This window comes from Corythoichthys intestinalis, chromosome 2 (assembly GCF_030265065.1).
Source record: "Corythoichthys intestinalis isolate RoL2023-P3 chromosome 2, ASM3026506v1, whole genome shotgun sequence".
Taxonomy (NCBI): Eukaryota; Metazoa; Chordata; class Actinopteri; order Syngnathiformes; family Syngnathidae; genus Corythoichthys; species Corythoichthys intestinalis.
In genome coordinates, this window is record NC_080396.1 from 55,133,272 (window position 1) to 55,157,684 (window position 24,413).

General features: G+C 38.0%; 2 protein-coding genes across 3 annotated transcripts in view; one reads left to right on the forward strand and one right to left on the reverse strand.

The window, feature by feature from the left end:
• Nucleotides 1–21,970, forward strand: LOC130912010 (plakophilin-1). Of its 2 annotated transcripts, none has more exons than XM_057829723.1 (15): nucleotides 1–290; nucleotides 2,799–2,920; nucleotides 6,390–6,557; nucleotides 6,634–6,791; nucleotides 6,873–7,014; nucleotides 11,045–11,252; nucleotides 11,324–11,492; nucleotides 11,758–11,875; nucleotides 13,286–13,450; nucleotides 13,530–13,706; nucleotides 15,081–15,234; nucleotides 15,323–15,509; nucleotides 15,914–15,998; nucleotides 20,529–20,637; nucleotides 20,755–21,970. In XM_057829723.1, exons 1-14 carry the CDS (start codon nucleotides 143–145, stop codon nucleotides 20,601–20,603), a joined length of 2,076 nt encoding a protein of 691 aa, XP_057685706.1. In that variant the 5' UTR covers nucleotides 1–142; the 3' UTR covers nucleotides 20,604–20,637; nucleotides 20,755–21,970. The 2 variants fall into 2 exon arrangements, with proteins under 2 accessions (XP_057685706.1, XP_057685705.1); XM_057829722.1 differs by having other exon boundaries at nucleotides 2–311; nucleotides 20,755–21,966.
• Nucleotides 21,893–24,413, reverse strand: part of tnnt2a (troponin T type 2a (cardiac)) — a 6,984-nt gene continuing 4,463 nt past the window's right edge. The window contains exons 13-14 of the mRNA XM_057829725.1: nucleotides 23,671–23,711; nucleotides 21,893–23,251 (exon numbers count right to left, since the gene is read on the reverse strand). Coding sequence (XP_057685708.1) covers nucleotides 23,218–23,251; nucleotides 23,671–23,711 — 75 coding nt within the window. The 3' untranslated portion in view covers nucleotides 21,893–23,217. The remainder of the gene's footprint in view (nucleotides 23,252–23,670; nucleotides 23,712–24,413) is intronic.

Consider the following 24,413-nt stretch of genomic DNA (forward strand, 5'->3'; position numbering starts at 1 on the left):
TGGGTGGAGCTCTGTTCCTGCCTCTCATGTTTTTCTGCCTCCTCCTCCTCCGCCGCCGCCTCGCTTCAAGATAAACGCTCTTCTACTACCAGGCAGGCCAGGCAGCCTTTCCATCCACCGACAGAGCACCGAGACGGAAACCATGCTTGCCGAGCCGCTGCGTTCGGCCGTGACGGCCGGTAGAACCGAGGACACCTCGCTGGCTCTGCCGTCGGACGCCAGCCTGCACACGGGAGCGCACCGCGTCCTGGATCAAGTGCAGACCGTCAAGAGGAGCAAGTCCAAACACGGCAAGAATTGCACTCCTACAAGTAGGCAAAAACTTTGCTCCAAATAGTTCATTTGCAACAGAGAAACCGGCCACAATTAGTTGGGGAAACCAGCTGAGCTTACAATTTTCTTTTATAATTTTAAGTACTTATTCATGGGTGGTTTTCCTTATCGGCCAACGGTGTCAAGTTATTATTATTTTTTTTTTTAATTAATGACTTTATTTTCTTTTTTATATCATGGCTTCCCTTTTTCGGCCAAAGGTGTCAAGTTATTTTTTATTTTTTAATTAATTGATGTATCCCCCCCCCCCCCCCCCCCCCCAATCCTTTCTGGGCATGTCATGATTAGAATTGTAAATCATAAATGTATAACCTAATTATTATTCAGTTTAAAAAGGGATTGGTTTGACATCAGATGTTCCGTTTTTGTTAAGAGTTGTCCCTAAAAAGTTTGAAATTGCAACAAATTGTTAGGCCTGCAATTTTAGTCCTATATTTGCTTTATCCAATATCACTTAAATTGGCCCATAAATAATTTGTTATCTATAACGCCATTTCATTTTCATCTGTGAATGTAGGTGGCGTATAATGCCAGACAAAACAATTACATGCCCTGCGATTAAGTGGATGGAGAGACATAATTAATGTGTGTATGCATACGCCTTTAGTGACAATTGTGTGCCATGCCATTTTTTTCAAATGTTAATTGTGGCTTGGCTCAATACAAGTTGCATGTGAAACACTGCTTTAGGCTGTTCGTATACACAATCACAATTGTGTGCACTCACTAGTATCCTTGGTCACACCCTCCTTAAAAGTTTGTTTATGCCAAAAGTAATGCTTTTGTAACCTTGGCACTTTACCATTACCATTTTTGTGTCCTGGAAAAAAAAAAAAAAAAAACTAGAAACCGTCTAGCACATGTAAGTTACCGACTAATACACAAAGGGACAGCAATGGACTCCACTTGCCCCCTTATTTCTGACAGTGTTTGTGAATGTGACCAATGTGTCCAACTTTCCCGTCAGGGGTCTTTTGCTTTCCTCCAAGAAAGGAATGCAGCCCAGTGGCTATCGACCCCGCACACAGAAGCTTTTAAGACTTGAGCGCCTGCAAAAAGTGCAAGCGTAAACACATGAGCGAAAGTTGTTGAGAATCTGAGTAGAGAACAGAAGCAGTCAGTTCGGTTCTATGCATTCACATGTAACGATTTGCTGGCACTAGGAGTGGAATGTTGTGTACAGTTGATAAAATTACCTCAGGACTGTTCTGACCACCCCGTTAAGTTAAAAAGTCAGCTACAGTACAGTGTAATGTGTTTCAAAGCATGCGGTGTTGAAATGATCTTCCTGTGAACTAAATAAGGCTTAAAGTAGTACAGCTACTAAAGTTCATTAAGAGTGTAGAATAGTGTTTCCCACCAACAAAACTGATATTTCACTTTCTTCAAAGTAAAAAAAAAAAGGGAGATTCCGGCCAGACGCCTAAGACAAGTCGAAATCTTGCGATCATTCTCTCTCAGTCAAAATTTTTTGGACGTTTAGTGCCGTTTAATGGCAGTGAAAGATGAACTGCCAGTTTAAATGAATTGGATGCCCATCGTTGTCAATGGCAGGTAATGAATTAAATGCGACGAAATGAAAAAATATGTATAACTAATCAACTTTAGAGTTTGAACAGGGGGCCATAAACAGAGTGTATTTTTTTTTATTCATTTACATGTGATTAATTCTGTTTTTAATTACCAATTTATTAATTTATAATTGTATTTATCCATTAAAGAAGGTATAAAGAATCAATAATTAATAATATATTGTATATACTCAATAAATACATAATTATAATTGAGACCTGGCATCCACATGAGTGGACGTCACATTTTGGGTCATGTAGGTCACGTTTGTATCGCAAATGTTATTATTGTGGGGGATTTTATGGGGTTAAGTTTTTATTTATTTATTTATTTAATTAATGTATTATCAATTACCAATATAGTCACCTGCCCTATAAAAGGTTAATTGTACCAGTCATAGAATAGGACCTGTTCTATATACTTCCATATGATTGGTGTTGTTTATTTTTAAAGTGCAAAAAAAAAAAAAAAAAAAAGATTGAATACTTTAGAAACATGTAGTCAGACCATAATCCTTAAATAAGTTCAGTGGTTTTATGTCTCACGTATGACAAAGAAATGTGCCAAAACACGTCGGTGTTGGCGACATGATGTCACGTCTGTTTCACACCCAAGTACCAATGTGAGAAAAGTAGTAAGATTTTTGCTTATGTTATAATTTTTAACTTGTGTTATTAAACAGTGATAAAGGTGGAAACATGACTTCACTTCGACACTGTCGAACATAATTGTATTATTCTCTCATGCGTCAAAACAGGCCTTGTCATCTTTTGATTCCTTTCGTTAATCTAAAGAGACATTTGAAAATAAAATTCCCCTTAGAAATTCTGCTCTATGGACATTCGGTCATGTGTGTCTTTTCCCCCACTGTCACAAGTGCTTTCTTTTCACAGGCCCCACGTTGCCGGCCTTGTCAACACTGGACGAATTCAGAACGTTCCAGTTTTTGCCGACCAACGCCAACGGTACTTCCGGTCGCAGCAACTCCACAAAGTCGACTGCGTACAACAAACTGGTAATTGTTTCGCTTGTGTAACACTCCCATCATTTTCTGAAAAGTACTTCAAGAGAGCCAAAAGCACACATTCTGCAGTGTTTTAGATAATTTCCCGGCTGATCTCCTTGTAGGATGTTTTCCCATTTACTTGTTTGTTTTGGAGCATTTCCATGTGTATGCGTGTCTGCCTGTATGTGTTCTGAGGTTGGCTGAGGGGCAGTCCAAGCGTGTATACCTAGTGAGGCTAGTTCATTGTCATTTTCGTTTTCACCCAAAGTATTATTGCGCAATGATTTTGAAAGAATCCTACTGGCTTTGAAATATATCCTACAAGGGAAAAGAGGGTTGCCATAGTTGCGTTCAGGCCATTTCAGATTCAACAAAAACACAGTTGTACTAGTCAACAGAGAGCAATGTGACTGACTATTGATTGAACGGGTAAACAATGGACGATGTCATCAAGCCAAATAATTAGTCATGCCTTGTAAATTTGATAAGGGTTAGGTTAGGTTAGGGTTCTGTTTGGATATGCAAGTTTTATTTTATTACTGGTAGTGTGAAGAACCTACGTAAGATATTAGTTTTGGTAACTACTGCATGCATGCAGAATGTCATGTCTTCTCACAATTAGCATGCCTTTAGAAACTATTAGCTGCATCGTCAAGAACAAACAATACCATATTGGCCCGAATATAAGACGGCCCTGATTATAAGACCACCCCCTCTTTTTCAAGACTCAAGTTTGAAAAAAGACTTTTTGAACACCAAATTAATGTTTATACAGAAAATAATTACAGTACATCTGAAACAAATGATTATAACAATATATGTGAGAGAAAAAGCATGTTATTTTGCCTCATTCAAATCTTAATATGTGAACATTTAAGTATGTAAACTAAAGTGCAATCACATTCGTAAATGAATGGCTTCTGGTTTTTGAAATGTAAATAAACCAATCCATTGTGATAAAACAACAAAATTGCAATAACTGCATTAACCATCAAAGTGAGGTCTAACTGTAACTGTAGTCTTGAAACAAATCTGATAAGGAAAAACATTGCTATAAAATAATGCAAACTGGTTAAACTTGAGAGTAGCTGAGATCTGTCATGACAGAACATTACTCCTCAAGTTCAGCATTCGCTTAATTGATATCTGGTGCCATCTAGTGTCGTGAATGGGTATAATGTCTAGACCCCGAATAGGAGACGACTCCCACTTTTTCAGTCTTATTTCAATGCAAAAAACACCGTCTTGTATTCGGGCCAATACGGTATATATTTATGGAGCAAGAAAAGCGTGAAAGCATCAACACACCCAGACAGTTACAACAGCAATGCAAGCCCAATAGGTCCGTTGTTAATGAACATTTTGAGAAATGAGCTATTGAGTGTAACTGAAAGGCTTGTCTGTTAAATGGTAAGGCCTTCCGGTGTTCGTTGATTCAAGAGCCTTTCTTATGAAGTATGTTATGAAACCTGTCACTAATGACTGAGTGAGTCACACTCGATTCAAACAAAGAACAAAAAACATCTTTTAAAATATTAGTTACTTTATCATTATAATTATTATTATTTTTTTTTTTATATAGGTTTGATGAATCTGTGTGTCTTGAGTGCTTTAGTGGAGCAGTTTAAAACTCAACATTGGAAAACAATAAGTATAAGTACTACCAGAATTCATTCCGTACATAAGGCACACTGGATTATCAGGCTCACTGTCACTTTTTGAGAAAAATTAAAGTGTGCGTATAGTCTGAATAATATGGTACTTGCGTACTTTATCATGCATTGCCAAAATATACAGTAAGTGTCAAAACTGGAGAGATGCTTGGTAGGAGAAAGTACCATGGTTTTGAATGTACTGTATGCATTTTACAATTTACAACAGTTTAGATGTTTGAATTTGTAGCTCAACGCTGCTATTCTGGCAGATGCTGTAGCTAAATTGCAAACCAGTAATTTCTATGTATATATTAGGTAACACTGTTGACACAGGTAGAACGAATGTGCTTTGAAGCCGGAAGATTAAAAAAATATAGATTAAGGGCGCTTTCACACTAACGCCGTTTAGTTTAAACAGACCAGAGTTCTTTTTCTCAGATAGTCCACTAATGTGAATGTGCATCCGAACTCTAGTTTGGACCAAACAACCAAACAAAGCGTTAAGCGCACCCTGCTTCACTTGTGAATGCAACTGGAGCAGGGTGCGCTTTGCTACTTTATTTGCAGCGTCACAGCGTGGAGCTGTGATGCTCTGGGCTATGACGATACACACAGGACATCCTTGAAAGTGGTAGTACAGCGCGGACGCTATTCAAAATCAACAATGGCAAGATGACAGACGATTAGCCAAGGCCAAATGTTGTTGTACTGCGCTAAGCAGTTGCATTTGATGCACAGAATCGGGTTCTAATGTGACAATTTTGTTTTACATGCTGTTGCTGAATGTACTGTGTGAGAGTGACTGGCCAAGACAAACGGAGCCTCTCGGGGCGGCTGTTTTGTGAGTCTTGCTCTGCTGGAAGTGGTGACAACTTGACAGTCCAAAAGTGAGAGCGATCGTGGTTAAATTTTCCCTGATGCCTTTGCATTTTTATATCCTCAAATTTGCTCGGAATTGAGTCTGGAGGGAGCGACCCTGCTGAGCGGTGACTTGCTTTGCTATGCTACATTACATTTTTTAAAAATTCAAACTTACAAGAATACAAACTTGTGCTTCACAAAACAGTCAGTTGACAAAAAATTGACACATACAGATGCACGGCTATATTATCATTGCAAGATAAAAGACAGTAACTTAAAAAAACAAAAAACAAACTATATACAGTTTAACATGTAAAAAAAAATGCTATGCTACATGACCAGCGTCACAGCACCACACTCAGAAAATTTGGTTGGTGCAGTGTGAATGCTGAACTTTTTCATCAAATCATTTGGAAGTGTTGTTGAGAGTTAGCTCTCCAACCGGACCTTGGTCCTCTTGGTCTAGTGTGAAGGCGCCCTAAGGTTAAAGTTATATAGCGTTCTTTGGTAACCGTCTGCTGTGATTATTGATGTACTGATGTTACTGATTAATGCAAATAAGGCACTCACAGACAAAACAAATAGACGATGAAACACCTTAAAATTAGATTCGATTAAGCTGTTTGTCGCACTTTCAGGGACTGTTGTGAATCCAGGTTGAGCTACTGCTGCGCACAAAGCACTTCTGTGTTTACCTACGCTGGTAGTGAGTCTCCAGTTGCAGATATTACATTACCATACCTGCTCCTGGTTTGTGTGATTGTTCAGTGCTTTCTCCTGCTCTCAACATAAACTGAAGGGTAAAGAAAAGCAAAGGCATGAAGCCTTTGTACAGACTCTTTTCCTCTGGTCTGCAGGGAGAAAAATAATGGGACTTATGGAGTAATGCATCAGATAAGCTGATTTAATGTTGTTTTTCTCCTTATAAAATTTAGATGTTTTTTTTTTTTGTCTTTCCACAGCAATATTCCCAAAAGAGTCGGTCTCTGTCAACCAAAAGCTTGGGATCTAGACACCACAGTTCCTCCGGTGGATGGGAACAACAAATCAACATCTCTAACTGGCCTCAAAGTCCCGTTGAGATGAAACCCAGCCGCAGTGATCCTGCCTTGGGTCCTGCAAGCATGAGGGTGATCACTTCTTCTTAAGGCACGTTGCAGAAATGTTATCATCCAGTCCAGTACATTTGCATGTGTTCTTTGGTAGAGAGTTAAAGGGCAGCTCACCCAGAGCCAAGTGAAGAGAGTGAGCACATACTCCACTAGCAATGGTATCCACACTGCTACAGGCCAACAACGGTTTATTGACGCGCCTCCTGACCAGGCTCAGAGTATCAAAACGTCCAAAATTGAACAACAATCGGCGTGAGTTTGTTTCTTTTGGAGCTAGCTTGTGCAACAGAAGAAATTTGGCCTCTTTATTAAACAAAATGTGTACATTTGCAGCATCAACAATGCACCCAGCATATCAGATTTGACCATTAAGGAAGCTGTCGAGTTTTTGTCTCACCCTGAGGAGAAGTTCCAGCAGTGCGGGGCCACTGTCATTCAGCAAGTCACTTTTAAAGAGGATAGTGCCAAACAGGAGGTAAGAGCACAATTCAGGCACTTTCATGAAATCTTACCAATACAGGCAAATACATTTGCCTTGTCAAGTTATATAACTAACACATACGGACGACAATTCAATCAGAACACAGGCTCTTTGAGGCCACTGTCTGCCTGGGTGGGTTGGTCAGACTTTGAAAGCCAGAGTATAAGAACTGATGGCAGCTAGAGAAAACAGGATAGAGAGGTTGAGCAGCCAAGGGAGTGACGAGAGAACATTTAACAATTGAGGTTTGTTTCCTTTTTGGCAAGGCAAAAATGCTACTCTTCACATAACTACAAAGTATGTGGGAATTTGTTGAAGTTGATCGAATGTGCATACCCAGTGCCACAAGGGGAAATGGTCACATTTTTTTACTGTGATGTGCAAAATACTCAGAAAAGATTAATTTATCACCTGTCTTGTCACAGATTACTTGAAAAAGTAATTTAATACTTATTACTGATTACCCCTCAAAAAAGGTAATCTAATTACTTTACTGATTACTTTAATAAGAATGACAACAGAAAAATGTCAGTGCATGTAACTGAATTTTTGACATGAGGCTTAATATTCCAGTTAACGGGGGTTTAATTAGTAGATGGTTTAATTAGTTGATTTCAACCACCATTGACTCGCGCTAGCTTAGCCACTCCGGCATAGGCGGAGTTTGACTTTTGGGGCAGGGGAGGCACAACATGTTAATGACCCCGAAACGCAGTGTCAGCAATAAAATTAACTTACGAGAATATTTATAATAATAAGTTGAAAATGAGCATTCTTTCTGTTTCCCGTCATTCTTGAGGGGAATTTTAAATCAGGCTGCTTAGGACAGCTATACTTTTCGCCAAGATCGTCGTCCATTGAATTTAGTACTCCCTGCGGTGTGGTGCCAATGTATTTACTCTCGTCAAAATTGTACCCCCTGGGCGGAGCCCCTGTGCTGCATGGATTAGCTTGATTTCCATGTTTTGGTGATGTAGTTATCTACGCGGTTTTGAAACATGACCCATCCATCAAAATAAAAAACTTTATTTTTCCTTCTGTCGTGTGACGTAACATACAGACTGAATGTAAAAAAAGGCAAGGTTTTACTGTTTTACTCGTAGGATGACCTATAACTGTTATTACTGAAATTCAAGTCCTGTATGGAGTTTCTCCAGTTTAATAAACGTCGATGTCCAAAATATATAACTGGTTCTTTTTCTGGCTTCAATTAATTGTTTAAGTCGACATAACTCATAACTAATGTGTGTGTGTGCGCACTCCCGCGGCCAGGGCATACAGTTTTTGACGGGGTAACCATTGCCAAGTTGGGCGGTGGCTCTGTTGTACAATTAGCATCTTTAGTGGGGCAAATTGAAACTCCACTCACCATTTTTTTGGCGGTGCTCTCTGGCGGTTCGTGGTCCACATTTTCAATCCTTGGTTCTTGCTCAGTAGTTGTTGTCGGTTTTGAAAGCTTAGGTTTGAAAAAAAATACTTATATCCATCATGCCTCTTCTGTCCTCGGGTGGTTTTGGCTAAGCAAAGCAAATGACAGTCTAAGATGCTAGTCACATTATCAGTTCGAAAAATAATGTGCGCCCAGTGCAGTTGAAGAAGCAATGCATACACAGTGAGTCCATTTCTCTTATCCAATAGTTTTATTTTGGCGGCGTCTTGTAACTTAACTCAAATGCTCTTTATCCAAATAAAAGTAACGAACCAAAAGACTTAATAACGTATTCACAACGGAACAAACAAAATGAGTACATTCTTTTCGAGCACAATGCACTTAGCCACAGTCAAAAACTGTTTTGCCCTCCTATCTGCCACCCTCTGTGTCATGATTAGCTGTCATTTTAAGTGTACTGAGGCTGACTCCAGTTCAGCGGAAAGACAGCCCCTAGTGGCATGGAGTAAAATTACAATAATAACACAAATCGTGAATATGGTTCATACAAATTTTGACTCATGATAAGAATATATTTTTTGTCCATTTCATTCATTTTTTGGTTTGTTTTATTGGTTTAAAACTTTTATATACAATTTTTACGGCAAAACTCCTAATTTTAAAATCATATATAAAAAGTCAATTACATGCAAGGGCACTTTTCGGACCCCCCCCCCCCCCCCCCCTCTTAAAATCCACTTATGCACTCTGGAGCACAGAAAATAGCAAATAATGGATAAACTGCATGGAATTTGTTCAAATCAACTCCAACAACTAATTAAATCCCCACTAAGTAAAAAATTAAGCCTTATGTCAAAAATTCTAAACTTCCCCTTTAATATAAAGACCTAGCTGTTAAAATGTTGTCTGTAAAAGTTGTAAAGCAATAAAACAAACTACAAGAATGAATGAAATGAACAAGAATCCTACAAAGTATTTCATAATGGGTCCAAATTATTTTTCGAACAGGTCATGTGACTAGCACACTAGAGACCGTCCTTTGCTTTGCTTAGCCAAAACTACACCTGAGGAGGCAAGATGGATATTTAGAATTTCTTTAAACCTAAGCTTTCAAAAGCTACCAACAACAACTGAGCTTGAACCGAGGATTGAACACGAACAGTCTCAAGATGTATATACATATATACAGTACAGTGGATACGTTGAAGAATGTAAAATATAAAAAACCTGTTTTCAGTTATTTCCCTTTTTTTTTTTTTTTTTTTTTTTTTTTTTTTTTTTTTTTACCATAATTCCAAATGTTCGTTCATAGTTTTGATATCTTCAGTGAGAATTTAAAATAGTAGTGAAAATATATAAAACGCACAAATGATGAGTTGTGTCCAAACTTTTGACTTTTGTTTCAGGGTCATCAACATGTTTTGCCCCCCTCCCACAAAAGTCAAACTCCGTCTATGGTTAAAAACTGTAATTATTAAATGTATGTAAAGGCTGGTTACAAACTGTAGAAATGCTGGCTGTCTCATTACCTATAGGCTTCGTTTAGACTTTTTCTGTGTTGTGCTGTAATTCCAAGTGGTTACTTGAATTGGATGTTTTTACCGATCGACAGTCTTTTTGAGCAAGCGCAAAGTTTGCAAAGCACAGAGATACTTTTTTTAATCTTTACTTGACAGAAATGTGAAGTAATGGCTGTATTTCCAGTGAGAAAATGCAGCTGTTAGTGATATCTCTCCTGCCTTTTTCACTGTTAGTTAGCGTCCTGACGAGGTAGCCAGGCTATGTTGTTGACCGCCGCAGACAGTGCTCACACAGCATGTTAATACACGTGATCCATTTTTTTTTTCCCCCGATGAGAAAATGTGACATGTGATGTCACTCCCAAACTCAAGAGCAACATTTTCTATTTGAAATGCTCTTTGTACATTACTACAGTATTCTTTGTTTTACATACATTATGAGTCAACAACAAAATAGTAATGCACAGGCACTAAGGAAACTAGCTTTAATCAGATTACTGGTTTGGAAAAATGAACGCATTAGATTGCTTGTTACTGAAAGAAAGTTATCAGATTACAGTAACGCGTTACTTAGTGACGCATTACTGACAACAGTTTGTCATATACTATGTAATTTATCAAACCTCAGTCTGAGGGGCATATTTAGATACGGCGTTTAAAAGGCAGCTGTGAACATGCATCGCTATGCATGCTGATGAATGCTAATTGAGCTTAGAAGAAGCCAAAGGCAAAGCAAGAGGTGACATAGAGAATGAATATTTTCCACTTGTTTAAACATTTTTGAAATGCCAGAAACATAAATGATCAAGAAGTGCATCACATAGAAACAAGGGATTTTTATTTTCTTTTGTTCAGACATACAGTAATGCTTTTATTATGTAAAGCTATATATCTGGGTGAAAAAAAAAGACATTTAAGTCCTAAGTAAAGAAGACGTGATGAATGCTTTAGAATTTAGATCTTTTAAAAATTTGAAGCTTTCCTGAAACCACAAAGAGATTTCTATCAGTTGATATTCAACCACATATCGTAAGTAGTGTTGCAGCTTTAAATTCATTTTTGGATTTATAGCCTAATCTATTTCAGTGCCCTAATACAAGTGTATCCCGTTTAGGTTCTCCAGCTTGGTGGGATCCCCACTCTTGTGAACCTGCTGCGGAGCCAAAGTCCTGCTGTGAGTCAGGCTGCCGCTGGGGCCTTAAGGAACCTCGTGTTCAAGAACCAGAATAATAAACTGCAAGTCCAGCACTGTGGCGGTATTGCGAAAGCCCTGCAGTTACTAAAGGAGACGGAATGTAGCGAGACCCAGAAGCAGATCACGGGTAAGATACTTGACCAGATGCAAAATTCTATTGAAGGACAGCAGAACCAGGAGCATTTTTGACAATCGTAGGTCTGCTGTGGAACTTGTCCTCTGCTGACGAGCTCAAGGGAGAACTTATAGCAACAGCACTGCCCGCTCTGACGGAGAATGTAGTGGTACCGTTCACCCGCTGGTCAGATGACAGTGTCACCAACAACATACATCCTGAGGTTTTCTACAACACCACGGGGTGTCTGCGGTAAGAAGACACAGAATATTTGAGTTTTCTGTATACAGTACCACATCCTTTATATCCAGTTGAAGTTCGTTCCTCTGAATTGCCTTACTAGTGAGTTCAAAGCAAATACGACTACATGGACCTTTAAGATGGATATCAACTTTGAATGGTTAAATAGCTTTCCTTTAGGTATTCTGTTCTTGTACAGTTCTGTAAACTTAATATAAAGCTACTGATGTGACGCAAGAAATCCAAAGATTAAACCAAAGATTTCAATCATTTGCAGCAACCTGAGCTGTGCGCAGCTGAGGGAGAGGGCGGCCATGAGAGATTGCCGAGGTCTTATCGACTCTCTGATGTGCTACCTGCAGTCCTGCGTGGCTGATGACAACCCCGATGACAAGGTCACCACAACTCATCCTCTGAGAAGCCTGGATATTGCCGCACTAGAGCTTGAAATGGGTGTTATACTCTGTCTATACAAATTATTATCCCTATTTAATGCGTGATGAGAGGTTCTTATCCATGGCAGGTTTCTCAAAGCAGAATCTGTTTGACTTAGGGTCGTTAACGAATTCAAGCGGAAGATTATGATGTTCAACAAATTTTACAGTCAAGACTGATCTTTGTTGAAGACCCCAAGTCGAAGTTCTTGATTTGTTTTTTAGACTTAACTACCGAGTCTCAATCTTGGTCTATGTCTCCATCTTAGTCTTGTTTCTCTGTCTTGGCCTTTGTCTTGACTCCTAAAATTCTTGATTTTGAATTGGTCTTAGTGTTTCCTGGTTTCAGGTGGGTCTTGTTATGGTCTTGGTCATGGTTCTGAGCACAACACTACTCAACAACTTGAAGTCAGTACAGCTAAAGCTTTATCACACTCTGAAGCACCTGCTGAATTGAGCTTAAGTTGATGCAGCATTCCATTTAGATACCTCCCTATTTTTGTGTAAATACCTGCTTTTGAAGTTTGGTCCTTTTCATTTGTGGTACTATTGGTGGCAGCTGGCCTTTCGCTGCATGGTTTGCCAAAAACAGACCCCATTTAGAGACAGCTAAGAAAAGCATAAATTGTGATTTGCCTAGTAGCTTTTTGACAGCCATAAATCTTCCCAAACTGATGCTGAATTTCAGCCTGGGACTTACCAAAAAGCAATTTTGCAATGCTATTCCAACATTAATTGGCCAGCCGAGGGCATGGAAGGCAATGTGATATGCTTACAAAAACTGCAAAGCTCAAGCTGCTAAATGCTGATGATATCACATCATTTCAATAACACCTGAAACGAAATAAATAACGAAATGTAGGGTGCCTTTTGGGAGATGAAATTTCAAAACTCAGGATCACATTACGGTACATTATTCGCTTTAATAGGTTGTCTGACTGGAATTTTTGAAGCTGTGAACTGCCCGGGCTAAATCCCATGTCTCATGTGACGCTCACAGTTTATACAATGATTGCACACTTCAGATCATTTGCACGCACGCACATGCAGCTTCTTTAAAATGGGTTGCACTGGCTTTTCCTGTCATTCTAGCCTTTGGCATCATTACACAGTACCCAGTGTTCAACCTTTGAGCCTTTTTAAAGCAAACAATCGACCTTCAAAATGGAAGCTAGTTTGTGTTTGGTGACTTAGATGTTTATTAATAGTGAAGGGAATCCTTTATTATACACAGTGCTTCAAGATTTTCCGCTACAACATTAATTTTTTTTAAAGACACCTGTTTATATACAGTACAGTACAGTACATATTTTTCAATTAAATCAACAAGCAACTTCTTGAATTCTTTCCCTTTCTGTGTCCTTTATGTAGTCTGTGGAGAACTGTGCATGCATCCTCCATAATCTGACCTACCAGTTGGAGGCTGAATCCCCCAAGTGCTTTGCTGACTTTATCCCCTCAACAGAAAACCAGTCTGGGAGGAAAAGCCCTACAGTTGGATGCTTCAGCCCCAAGAGCAGCAAGGTTCAACAGCAGGTAAATATAAACCAAGTCATTGAGCCTTGTGCACTGTCTTGCCCAAGTTGATCGATTTTTCTTCTCCTTTTCTCTTCAGTTTTCATTCGACGCTGTTCGAGGAATGCTTGACGACGCTGATCCGAAAGGTGCCAAATGGTTGTGCCATCCCAAAGCGATGCAGACCTACTTGTCTCTACTAGGCTCGTCCCAGAAAGACGCCACCCTAGAGGCGTGCTGTGGAGCACTACAGAACCTAACTGCCAGCAAACATCCTGTGAGTCCATGGGAGGTTTGGGATGCAGTGGATATTCAAAACTAAATACACCCTTTACTCAAAAGCCAGATTATTGTAACTAGCGTATTTTTCGGACTATAAATTGCCCCTGAGAATAAGTCGAACCAGCCATAAAATGCCCATCGAAGTGGAAAAAACATATATAAGTTGCACCGGAGTTTAACTCGCATTTTTGGAGGAAATTTACTTGATAAAATCCAACACTTAGAACAGATATGTCATCTTGAAAGGCAATTTAATATAAAAATACAATAGAGAACAACATGCTGAATAAGTGTACAGTATGATAATGTTACATGATGCATGAACAACGCAATGCGAATATACTGTTCTAACCAGGACGCTACGGCTCGGTCATGGCTATACAGCGAGCTAAACTCCCAAATGACGATGCTGGACATCCATATAATTTGCTGATTTAAAAAATTTTGGCCGTCATTATGACACCATCATTTGAAGAGTGAGACTAAAAATAGAAATAATACAAATCAATTTCGTCCTCGATACCAAGCAGGTTCGTATCAACGTAAATAAATGATAATTATCTGCTATTACAGCAATGACACAAACGGTTAGCATGTGTTCGCTAGCATTAGCACATCGTTCAAACAACCACACAACTGGCTCTAAGTGTCCGATCGCGGGTGGACAACACACAAAAACAACAGAAAAGATGATACACACAGGCGTTGCCTCTGTAGAGATATTTTACAAGCATAAACAATGAACGTAGGTTTGCAGCCGTGTTTTTCTCTCTCTCGCTCGCTCTTTCTCTCGCTCACTCGCTGCGTAGCTGTCCGTCTTCTTCTGGCGTGTGAGCGCTCTTCTTCACGTAAACAAGTGCGAGTGCGCCCCCATTTGGCCGTGAAAACGCCACAAACTAAAAGCATGCATTTCAATATAAAAAAGTCAATAATACAATTGAACACACATTGCCAAAGGCAGAACGCGAACGTGGCCATAGCTAGAGTTATTCAGATAACTATAGCATAAAGAACATGCTAACAAGTTTACCAAACCATCAGTGTCACTCCAAAACACCAAAATAACATGTGAAATGATATCATAATGTGTTTATAATTTCACACATGTCGCTCCTGAGTATACTGTAAGTCACACCGCCAGCCAAACTATGGAAAAAAAAAAACTGTGACTTATAGTCTGAAAAATACGGTATATAGAGCTTATTTCAACATTTTTCGTTTGTGTTCCTCTTTTAAAGAGAAGTTAAAAAAAGGTAAATAAATAATAATTAAAAAAAAAAAAAAAAAAACAGGATAATGCGTTTTTTTTTTCATATGACATCTTAAAACCACACTCAACTTCAACACATTAATAGTGTTTCTGTTCCAGGGGTCTAGTGCCATGAGCCAAATCCTGGTCCAGAAGCTGGGTGCTTTAGTGAATATTACCCCTCTTTTGAGGTCACAAAAGCAGAGCCTGCAGAAGGCAGCTGTGTCTCTGCTTGGTAATATTGGTAGAACCAGCAGTTTGCAGGCCTCCATGGGTAAGAAGCATCATATGTTTATTACCCAGCAAGCAAAACGAGTCCCTTCCAGGCAGCAGTTCGGAGTGTCCCCTTATCTTTTCTGCAGCAAAGCAGGTTTTGCCGGAGCTCGCCGGCCTCCTCTCTGCTGGCCCCCGAGAACTGGGCAACTCTGATGAAAGCGTAGCTACAGCTTGCAACACAGTGCGTAATCTAATGATGGCGGACACAGAGGCCAACAAGAAGTTCATCGATAGCGATTTGGTTTCATCACTGGCCGATCTCAGTGGCAATGGGTGAGTTTCAACTATTCAAAACTTTTTTTTTTGCAAAATATGCCTTACTTACACCTTGTACAACTTTTATTTGAACAGTGATGACAAAAAATAGCTCTTAAGTTAAACTAAGAACCAATTGATCTCTAGCCATTTTCTATGGTTTTTTTTTGTTGTTTTGTTAATAAAAACTGAAAACATTCATGTGTATGCACGTTTTTCTTTTGTGTTATTCTTCTTTTCTGTTATTCGCATGAAACACCTTTAGTGGTAGAAAGCATTACAATGAACAAGAAACCCACAACCAAAGTGCATGCTGGAATACAAATATTGTTAGCTTCCATGTGGAAAGCTAAACTATCGGTATATTGGATTGAAATTTAGAGAAAATCATGTTTTGTTTTGTTTTGTTTTTTCCCTTCCAGCGCTTTCCCCAAAGGAAGCAAAGCTGCCTCTGTGCTTCTTTATCACTTATGGAACGACAAGAACTTGCAAAACGTTTTGAAAAAGGTAAAGAAAAAAAAAACTGTAGGTCTACTACGCACCAAACAGTTAATTCTTTTGGTTACACATTTACTCACAGCCGCACAAAATGGCCAGTAGTGTATATTTATGCTTTTTATTACTCTGGCTTCACTTTCCCTGTCAAGCCCCACCCAAGTTGTTGAGTGAATACAGAAACACTCTCTCTGGAATCCTGGCAGACTGGTTCCCTCTACTCACTGTCTTTTTAGGGAGGAGTAATGGAGGTAAAAGGATAAATTATTAAAAAGGTCAGGGCACTGAGATTCTGCCATTTTGGCTGTCGAGAACGCTTAGTATTTTACTGTAGTTAGTAGAGGTGGGAATCTTGGGGCACCTAACGATACTGCAATTCGATTATAAATCGATTATCTACTTTCGTCTGCTTTGCAACATAATGCCATACGGGACTGCCGTGTCAGTGAAACGGCGTCGGGATGGGATGACGTACCTCGGCTTGCTTTCAACTTTTTTCTAAATCCCCTATTTTCTAGATTTTCTCGTAGAGTCAAAAATAATTCCACACATCTGCTTCTAAATTTATGGGAAAAAGGTCTGATCTCACAGAGAAGTTGGTTTGTTAGGTCAGCCATGCTTGTTGCTGTTTTGTAATTTTTTTATTTTTTTTTCTTGCAGTTTTGTATCTAGCGGCATGAGTTGTGGATGTGACCTCTCGATCTGTCCTCATTACGTCCCTAAGACCGCGCTGATTGTGTTTTACTTCCGCTTTACTTGGAATATTTAAATAATGGGAAGATTGATGTTTGTGAATCATTCTCGTATCTTCCACGGCTGAATCGCGAATAATCTAAGAATCAGAAATTTCACACACCTTTAGTAGTTAGCATAGTGAGAAGTGTGGCATAATGAACAACATGTCATGTACTGTATGTAAGACATTTGTAATGCACGAAAGAATGACTGTATATTTCAGTTGTATCCAACTTTTGTGTACAATACCTGAGCATAAAACTCTTTGAAGTGTTTAAAAACAACTTTCACTAAGTTGCAGTTTTATCCTCCAATAGGTTTTTTAAATGTATTTTTTAAAGATTGGATGAGTTAAGAAGTTAACACCCATATAACTGACTAATTAATTATGTGTGTAATTATTTATCTTAATCACGCATTAACAATAGAGATTCTAAAGAAGTTAAGCTTTTTGTCTGCTTCATCTGATTGTGTTTCTGAGCAGAATGAATTGACAATAATGGGCCTCAATTAGGCCCAACCTCTCGTCTTTCAAAATAAAATCTTGCAAGTGTTTAAAAAAGCCTGCACAACCAGACATTGGCAACTGGGTCTGGCTCCTTTGGCTTCAAAACAGTTACGTTACGTTACGTTGCGTTGCGTTGCGTTCCGTTCCGTTCCGTTCCATAGGGCCCGATTATTAAACAGCTGATTTCACCATCAAAATAAACGTGTTTTAAAGCCTGCAACAAACTTTGAATTTGAACTTTGGCAACATAAATCCATCATTACAACTGTACTGGGGGGGGGGGGTGCTTTTTTTTTTTTTCCCCTTCACAATCGCCTTTTTTTTTTTTTTTTTTTTTTTTTTTTTTTACAGTTTATGGTCCTTTTAAAAGTGGTTGCCCACCAAACACCCAACAATTGCTTTTTCATTTTTATTCATATGGCCGTACATATATAATGATATTTTGCTTACCGTAATACTGTATTACTTTTGAATGTACTATCAGACTTTGCGTATAGCAATATATGGCGGTATAACACTCAGGTGACTTGAAGTTCCGCTCTGAGACCCCTAATTTGGCCAAATTTTAAAATTGTCCGATATGCATGTGTGATACATCATTGGAATGCTTAAAATCTTTTCTGGGGGAAGAAAAATTTTGAACAGGAGGGCATTTAAAAAAAAAAAAAAAAAAAAAACAGCAAAACCCTATCTGGAGGTGAGAGCACACGAGAGCAGAATTACAGACGCCATGACTTTAACGAGATATTATCGCGTACTTACCTCTTTTCGATCCAAAAACTCCATGTCGCATGTATCGCTGAGTGTCAAGGCACAGCTGTGAATGGCCACAGCTGGATTTTTGGGGATTTTATGGGTGAAACATGGTAATATAACAAGGGTCGCGATGCAGAAATCGCAGACATCAAGGAGTGGTCGAGATTTCCATTTTCAAATATTTTACCCTTTTAAACATTTTTTTTCTCTGGATTGATTATTTATCATCTAAAATATCAGGGAAAATGCGACAGTAACAAAAAAAATTCAATGGAGCTATAGTTATGAGGTTGATATCCGTGACTTTTTTACAGACGCCATTTTTTCATTGTGACGTAATTTGATTAAAAGTTTAAAATATGCAAGTTTTCAAAGTCGTTATTTTATTTATTTATTTTTTTTTAATTAAACAAAATATTAGATATCAATTAATGATTTTAAGCTAAAAATGACAGACATTTTGAATAATACATATAATTACTTGTTTTCATGGCTGGGTTGAAGCAAAAACGGTTGTGCGACGTCTGTAAACGGGGGTTTCCAGGGTAAAATGCGCAAATTAAAAATAATTTGGGGGCTTAATGCGCCATGAATTTGCTATGGCAGCATATAGACATATTGTTCTATCAAACACAACATTTGTTTTGGCTTAAAATACAGCAGTTTTTTTTTAAAGAGGAGTGCCAGAGCAGAAACTGCTTTTTCATTCTTGTCTGTGGTCCCGCCATATATATATATTAGGGCTGTCAAAATTATCGCGTTAACTGGCGTTAATTAATTTTTTAAATTAATCACGTTAAAATATTTGACGCAATTAACGCACTTGCCCAGCTCAGACATATTTAAATGTCACTAGAGTGAAAGGCCCACCTGTTAATTGTGTTTTGCGGAGTTTTGCTGCCCTCTGCTGGCGTTTGGGTGCGACTGATTTTATAGTGTAAGTAATTATTGCCATCAACAATGGCGGGCTACTAGTTTATTTTTTGATTGAAAATTTAACAAATTTTATTAAAACGAAAACATTAAGAGGGGTTTTAATATAAAATTTCTATAACTGATTTAGAACTGATTTATTGTTATAATAAACAAATACAGTCCTTATGTACCGCATGTTGAAAATATATATCCATCTTGCATCTTATCTTTCCATTCCAACAATAATTTAGAGAAAAATATGGCATATTATATAGATGGTTTGAATTGCGATTAAATGCGATCAATTACGATTAATTAATTTTTAAGCTGTAATTAACTCGATTAAAAATTTTAATCGTTTGACAGCCCTAATATATATATATATATAAAAATATATATTCCTAAGCAAAAGTGTAGTTATCCGCAACATGGAAGCATTTGCATGTTTGAGCACCAATGTGTTAGGAGTTAAGAACTGGACTTGTGATTATTCATGAAAATCTTTGTTCAATTTAACCGTAATATTACGAATCTTGCCCAGCCCTATTTTTTGGGGAGCCTACAATCAATAAAAAAAAAATAAAATACAGTGGTACCTCTACATGCGAAGTTAATTCAGCCCAGGACCTTGTTTGTAAGTCGAAATGGTCGTATGTCAAGCAGGATTTTCCCATAAGAATACATTATAATTCCATTAATTCGTTCCACAGGCCAAAAACACTAAATCCTTAATAAATACTGCTAGTACTATTACAAATGGCAATTACAAATAGCAAAACAAATAAATTATAAATAAAAATCGGAATAATATTATAATAAAAATAATTCCTTTAATAATGTAACGAATCGGGTTCTAATGTGGCTGAATGCACCGCGTGGCTGACGTGACAGTGAGATAGAAAGTGCGGTACAGATTTTACTTTCTCTTTGAATGTTTTGTTGCTGGAGTCAACTGCGGCGGAGAGAAGGCGTGTTGTTTTGCACAAATTGATGGAATAAATTATTAGAAACCTGACAAAGCTGGCGATTTCTTTGGCGATGTTACCACAATAATATTTGACGCCTGGCGAACGCAGGTTGGAGGAGGACCGTCAAGATCGTAGACATTCTACGGCCGCATTTTCGAGCCAGTTCACGGAGGCGCACACCACGCTCATATTTTTCTATCATTTCCATCTTCATTTCGATGGTAGTGTCACTTTTTTCCTTTTTCACCACATGAACTAACCGTGGAACCTGTGTTTTTTCTCACAAGAAAATCCGCCGTGTGTCCGTCTAGTGTGAAAACGTAGGAACTGCGGTGCTGTCATAAATCGTCGCATTCCAAGCATGTCGTCAGATGTAGAAACAAATGGCGAGTCAAATTTTACGTCGGATGTCGAAAAGATCGTGTGTCAGAACGATCATATGTCGAGGTACCACTGTACATTTAAAAAATAAATACATATTCTACACATGCATGTGGAAATTCAAATTTTGTTTCACTGAGGTTGATCGTTCACTGTACTGTATCAATATGTTGACTAATCCACGTTAACATTTCACCACCTGTAATAGGAGTTGATTTACAGCCCTGTAGAGGTGCAATTCCTGTAACTGTTCTTCTTTTTGAATTCTTTGATCCACAGCTAGGAATGAGCAAGTCCTTATTCGTCAATGACAGCACCACGGCGGCATACAGATCCGTGCAAATTATCGAGTGATAGAAGTGGGGAGCGACATCACGTTTGCCCAGAGGTATGCTATCGGTATGTTTGTGTGTTCAAAAACGTGGTTTAGTAAATGGAGACAAGTGGGATTAAAACCTTTTTCCATTTGTCTCTTCTTTTTTCATGTGTGTTTGTGTGTGCGCAGTCTAGATGGAAATCAGCATGTTAAGACACTTTTGAGGCCACACCCTTGCAACACGGAGTGTAATATTACCGCCTTCGCAACCAACGCGTTTAAAAGCTTTAGCGTTTCCAAATCTTATCATTGCTGTACATATCATTCAGGAAGAAAAAAATGCTTTTAACATCATCAATAATCCTGCGGTGTTGTAGTATATCTATCTGGATTGGTTTGAGTCTGTGTACATAATAGGGCAAGTTTTTTGTCGGTTTGTTTTTTTTTGTTTGTTTGTTTTTTTTTGGTTGGTTGGTTGATTTGAGTGTGAGCTATTTTATGGTTTAAACTAGGTAGTAAATAATAATGCAGAACGGTTTTATTACAAATGTCTTTTTTTGTGGCCAAGAGGACTTGAGATGATGATAAACGTGACAGAAAGTGAAAACGAAAAGAGGATGTGTGTTTTATTGTTAATTTAAATTTTGTCTGAGCAATAACTTGTAATAATTTTGTGAAACATTAAGTTATAGGGTCGCCACGTTGGATGACTGGTTAGCACGACGCCTAACAGTTGTTCAGAAATCCCAGACTCATGCCGTTTGGAGTTAGCAGGTTCACTCGGTGCCTGTGTGGAGTTTCTCTGGGTACTCTGGGCTTCCTTCCACATGCCAAAAACATGCATTTTTGGTTGATTGAACACTCCAAATTGCCAGCCCTGCAATTAAATGGCAACCGAGTCTGAGTGCCTATCAGCTGGGATAGGTTTCAACACCCCCAAGTCTCTTACGAGGATAAGTGCCATGGAAAATGAATGAATGAAGTTAAGGTGAAAATGCTGTAGTTGACCAAAATGCTTTTAAAGGAGGTCTCAGGAGCCTTTAAAGTAGAAAGGAGACACAACGTTTAAGCTTCATTATTTAAATTGTTCTGACTCATTAGTATATTTTGGAAAGAATAAATTGCTCAAAGTATGTTATATTTTGGAAACATTTTGCATGTTTACAGTGTGGATAGCAACCGACTACTGGAAATTCATTGAACTCACCATGACAGTATATTTACCAATATGTAAAATCAATTATAAAATGTCATTTTCTGTTAGTTGCAAACATGCAAACTCAAATGATTCAGATGTGTTATAAACTGCTTTTTTAAACATTGTTTGTTTTATGAATAAATAATAAATTTAAAAAATGAATTGTATTCAATAATTATTCTCTGTTTGTACCCAATCCATCCATTAAAAATAATCCAAGCCATCAGAACATAATTACCAACGTCACTTATGATTGATTTTGGATATAGGAGAAGACACACACACACACACAAAATCAACAAATACCAAGTGTCTAGTTTCTTGTGCATATGCAGATTATCATGAAACTGAGAAACCCAAAAATAAGTTTTTAGCAAGCACATTGCAGTTTGTTAATATGACATTGTGACAGTAAGTTAAAAATGGCTTCAAAGATGACTTGGGCTCACAAGATGAAGGGAGAGAATCATGACTTTAAGTTTTTACTAATAGTTTTAATTTGTCTGCTTTTGTCATTGTGACACGCTGACATCTTTTGAATTTATTGCAAAAGTATGATGAAAACCCATGGTCATAAGTTTTGAGACTTTTAACTTCTAAGTTGAATGATAAAGAGCCACAATACTTTTGACAAAGGGTGTATCAGCATTTGTAGTCACTCATGTGCAGAATAAGTACACTTTCTCATTCGGTAAACAATCCTGCACTAAATCTGTATATGCATATGTGACGAAACTGCTTTATGATATCACATACTACAAATCAAATATCACTGCCTCAGTCTAATCTAGTGTAGTTGTGAATCGTTCAGTGGAATCGTTTTTTCCCTCAGCCATCTGTTTTGTCTCAAATTCTCTTCTGATTTGATTTTACTTTTCTTTTTTACTAACAAAACAACAAAACACATCTACTTGATTCCTTTATTTTATTGTTAGAGAATATTCAACAAAAGAAATTAACTGGAGTGTTTTGTAATCCATTCTATTTTATTCAAGCGTCCTAGAACGCAAGTTGCAACCAAGTCGTTGCTTCAAGTTCAGTTTTATGACAACATCCTTGCATTTTCTTCTACTTCTGGTTTGTGTTGCTGTCTCATCATGTGAATTTATCATATGAGTGTAAGAATGAGGAGCATGTTAACAGTCCCAGTCATGTCAGAGCCTGTTTCTCAGAAAGTCAGCTCTTCCTTCCTTCAGGCTTGTTGGGAATTTCTAAGAAGTTTACAAAGGAAACTTTACAGTTTCATGCAGTCTTGACTGGCCATAGATTCAAGGAGGAAAAAAAAAACACTGATCTCGCTAAAATTCTGTATTTACAGTACATCCGTTAAAATTGAGCTATCGTTAATAGTAATAAGGTCAATTATTGCATTGCATTCATATTAAATTAAAGTTGGGTGTAAAGTTTGATTTGATCCTGGTTGCTGCCAGATGGATTTATCAAGAATCGGCATCTTATTTCCTCAAGCCCCTCTTGGTCCTCTTGGATCTGTAGAAAGCACAGCGAGCATTAGGAGCATCTTTTATCTCAGACGTTGTCATCACCCTCCCATTCCAAAAATAACAAGTCTTTTCGCAGCATGCTGTGTGAAACATTCTGAGATGGGGGTGTGGATTTTTGACAGCTGAACCGCACCCAACCATGCAGCCAGCTCGTCCAGTTAGAGTATTAGAAGCAGGAATGCTTTTAACGGCTTACCACAACTCCCTATTTAGTCATATTACAGTATCACCAAAACAAGATTTTTACTCAATATAGACATGCATAATATCAGTTATTTTGTAACTTTGGTGGAAGGTTAAGGGTTATTCTTAAAGGGACACTTGATAAGTCAACATTCTGAGGAAAAATGAATTGCAGGCTTCTAGTACGATTTAGAGGAAATTAAATTCTGACGGCATCTGTACGTTTTCTGCTGGTCACTGACACGGTTCCTTAGTACGTTGATCTGAAATGAAGAAAATAAAATATGAGACTCATGCAGTTTCTCAACTCACATTAATGACACCTGCAAAACAAACATCTACAGTGGAAAAAAAAAACTGGTTTTTGTGATACTGTTTATACTGTATATTATATAGGTTTCCCCCCCACCATTCATTTGGCCTATAACATGTACAACTCAATTTTTTTTCAAAATCTTTTTGAAAGGTTATTAAAAGCAAGCAACTGCAGTAAATGCACTATTATGCACACCTGCATGTAACTGGGTTGTGGCTGTGTTCAAAATGACTTCAGTCTTTTTTTTTTTTTTTTTTTTTTTTTTTTTAACTTTCCAACAGATCCTGACATTTGAAAAGGGACATGTAGAATTTTTTAATCCGCTGTACCTAAATGTATGAATTTGAAGTAAAGTTTGGAGTGGTGCACTGCAGCAAAGTAAAGTATGTCATTTTTAAAAGGTAAAAAAATACTAAACTAATTACAACTCTCGTCATGATGCAGTCAATGAATTAATAGCTTTAGTACAGAATTAATCAAAACAAAAAAACGTATCAAAAATTTGTGCTTGCAGAAATTTTCTACCAGTTTTTACTCTGTACTACACTGAAGGACATTATTCAAGTGTGTTTACGTGACTGGAGTATTTACTTTTTGATTATTATTTTTTCCCTCTTTGGATGATGACACAATGTAAACAAAGCAAAAC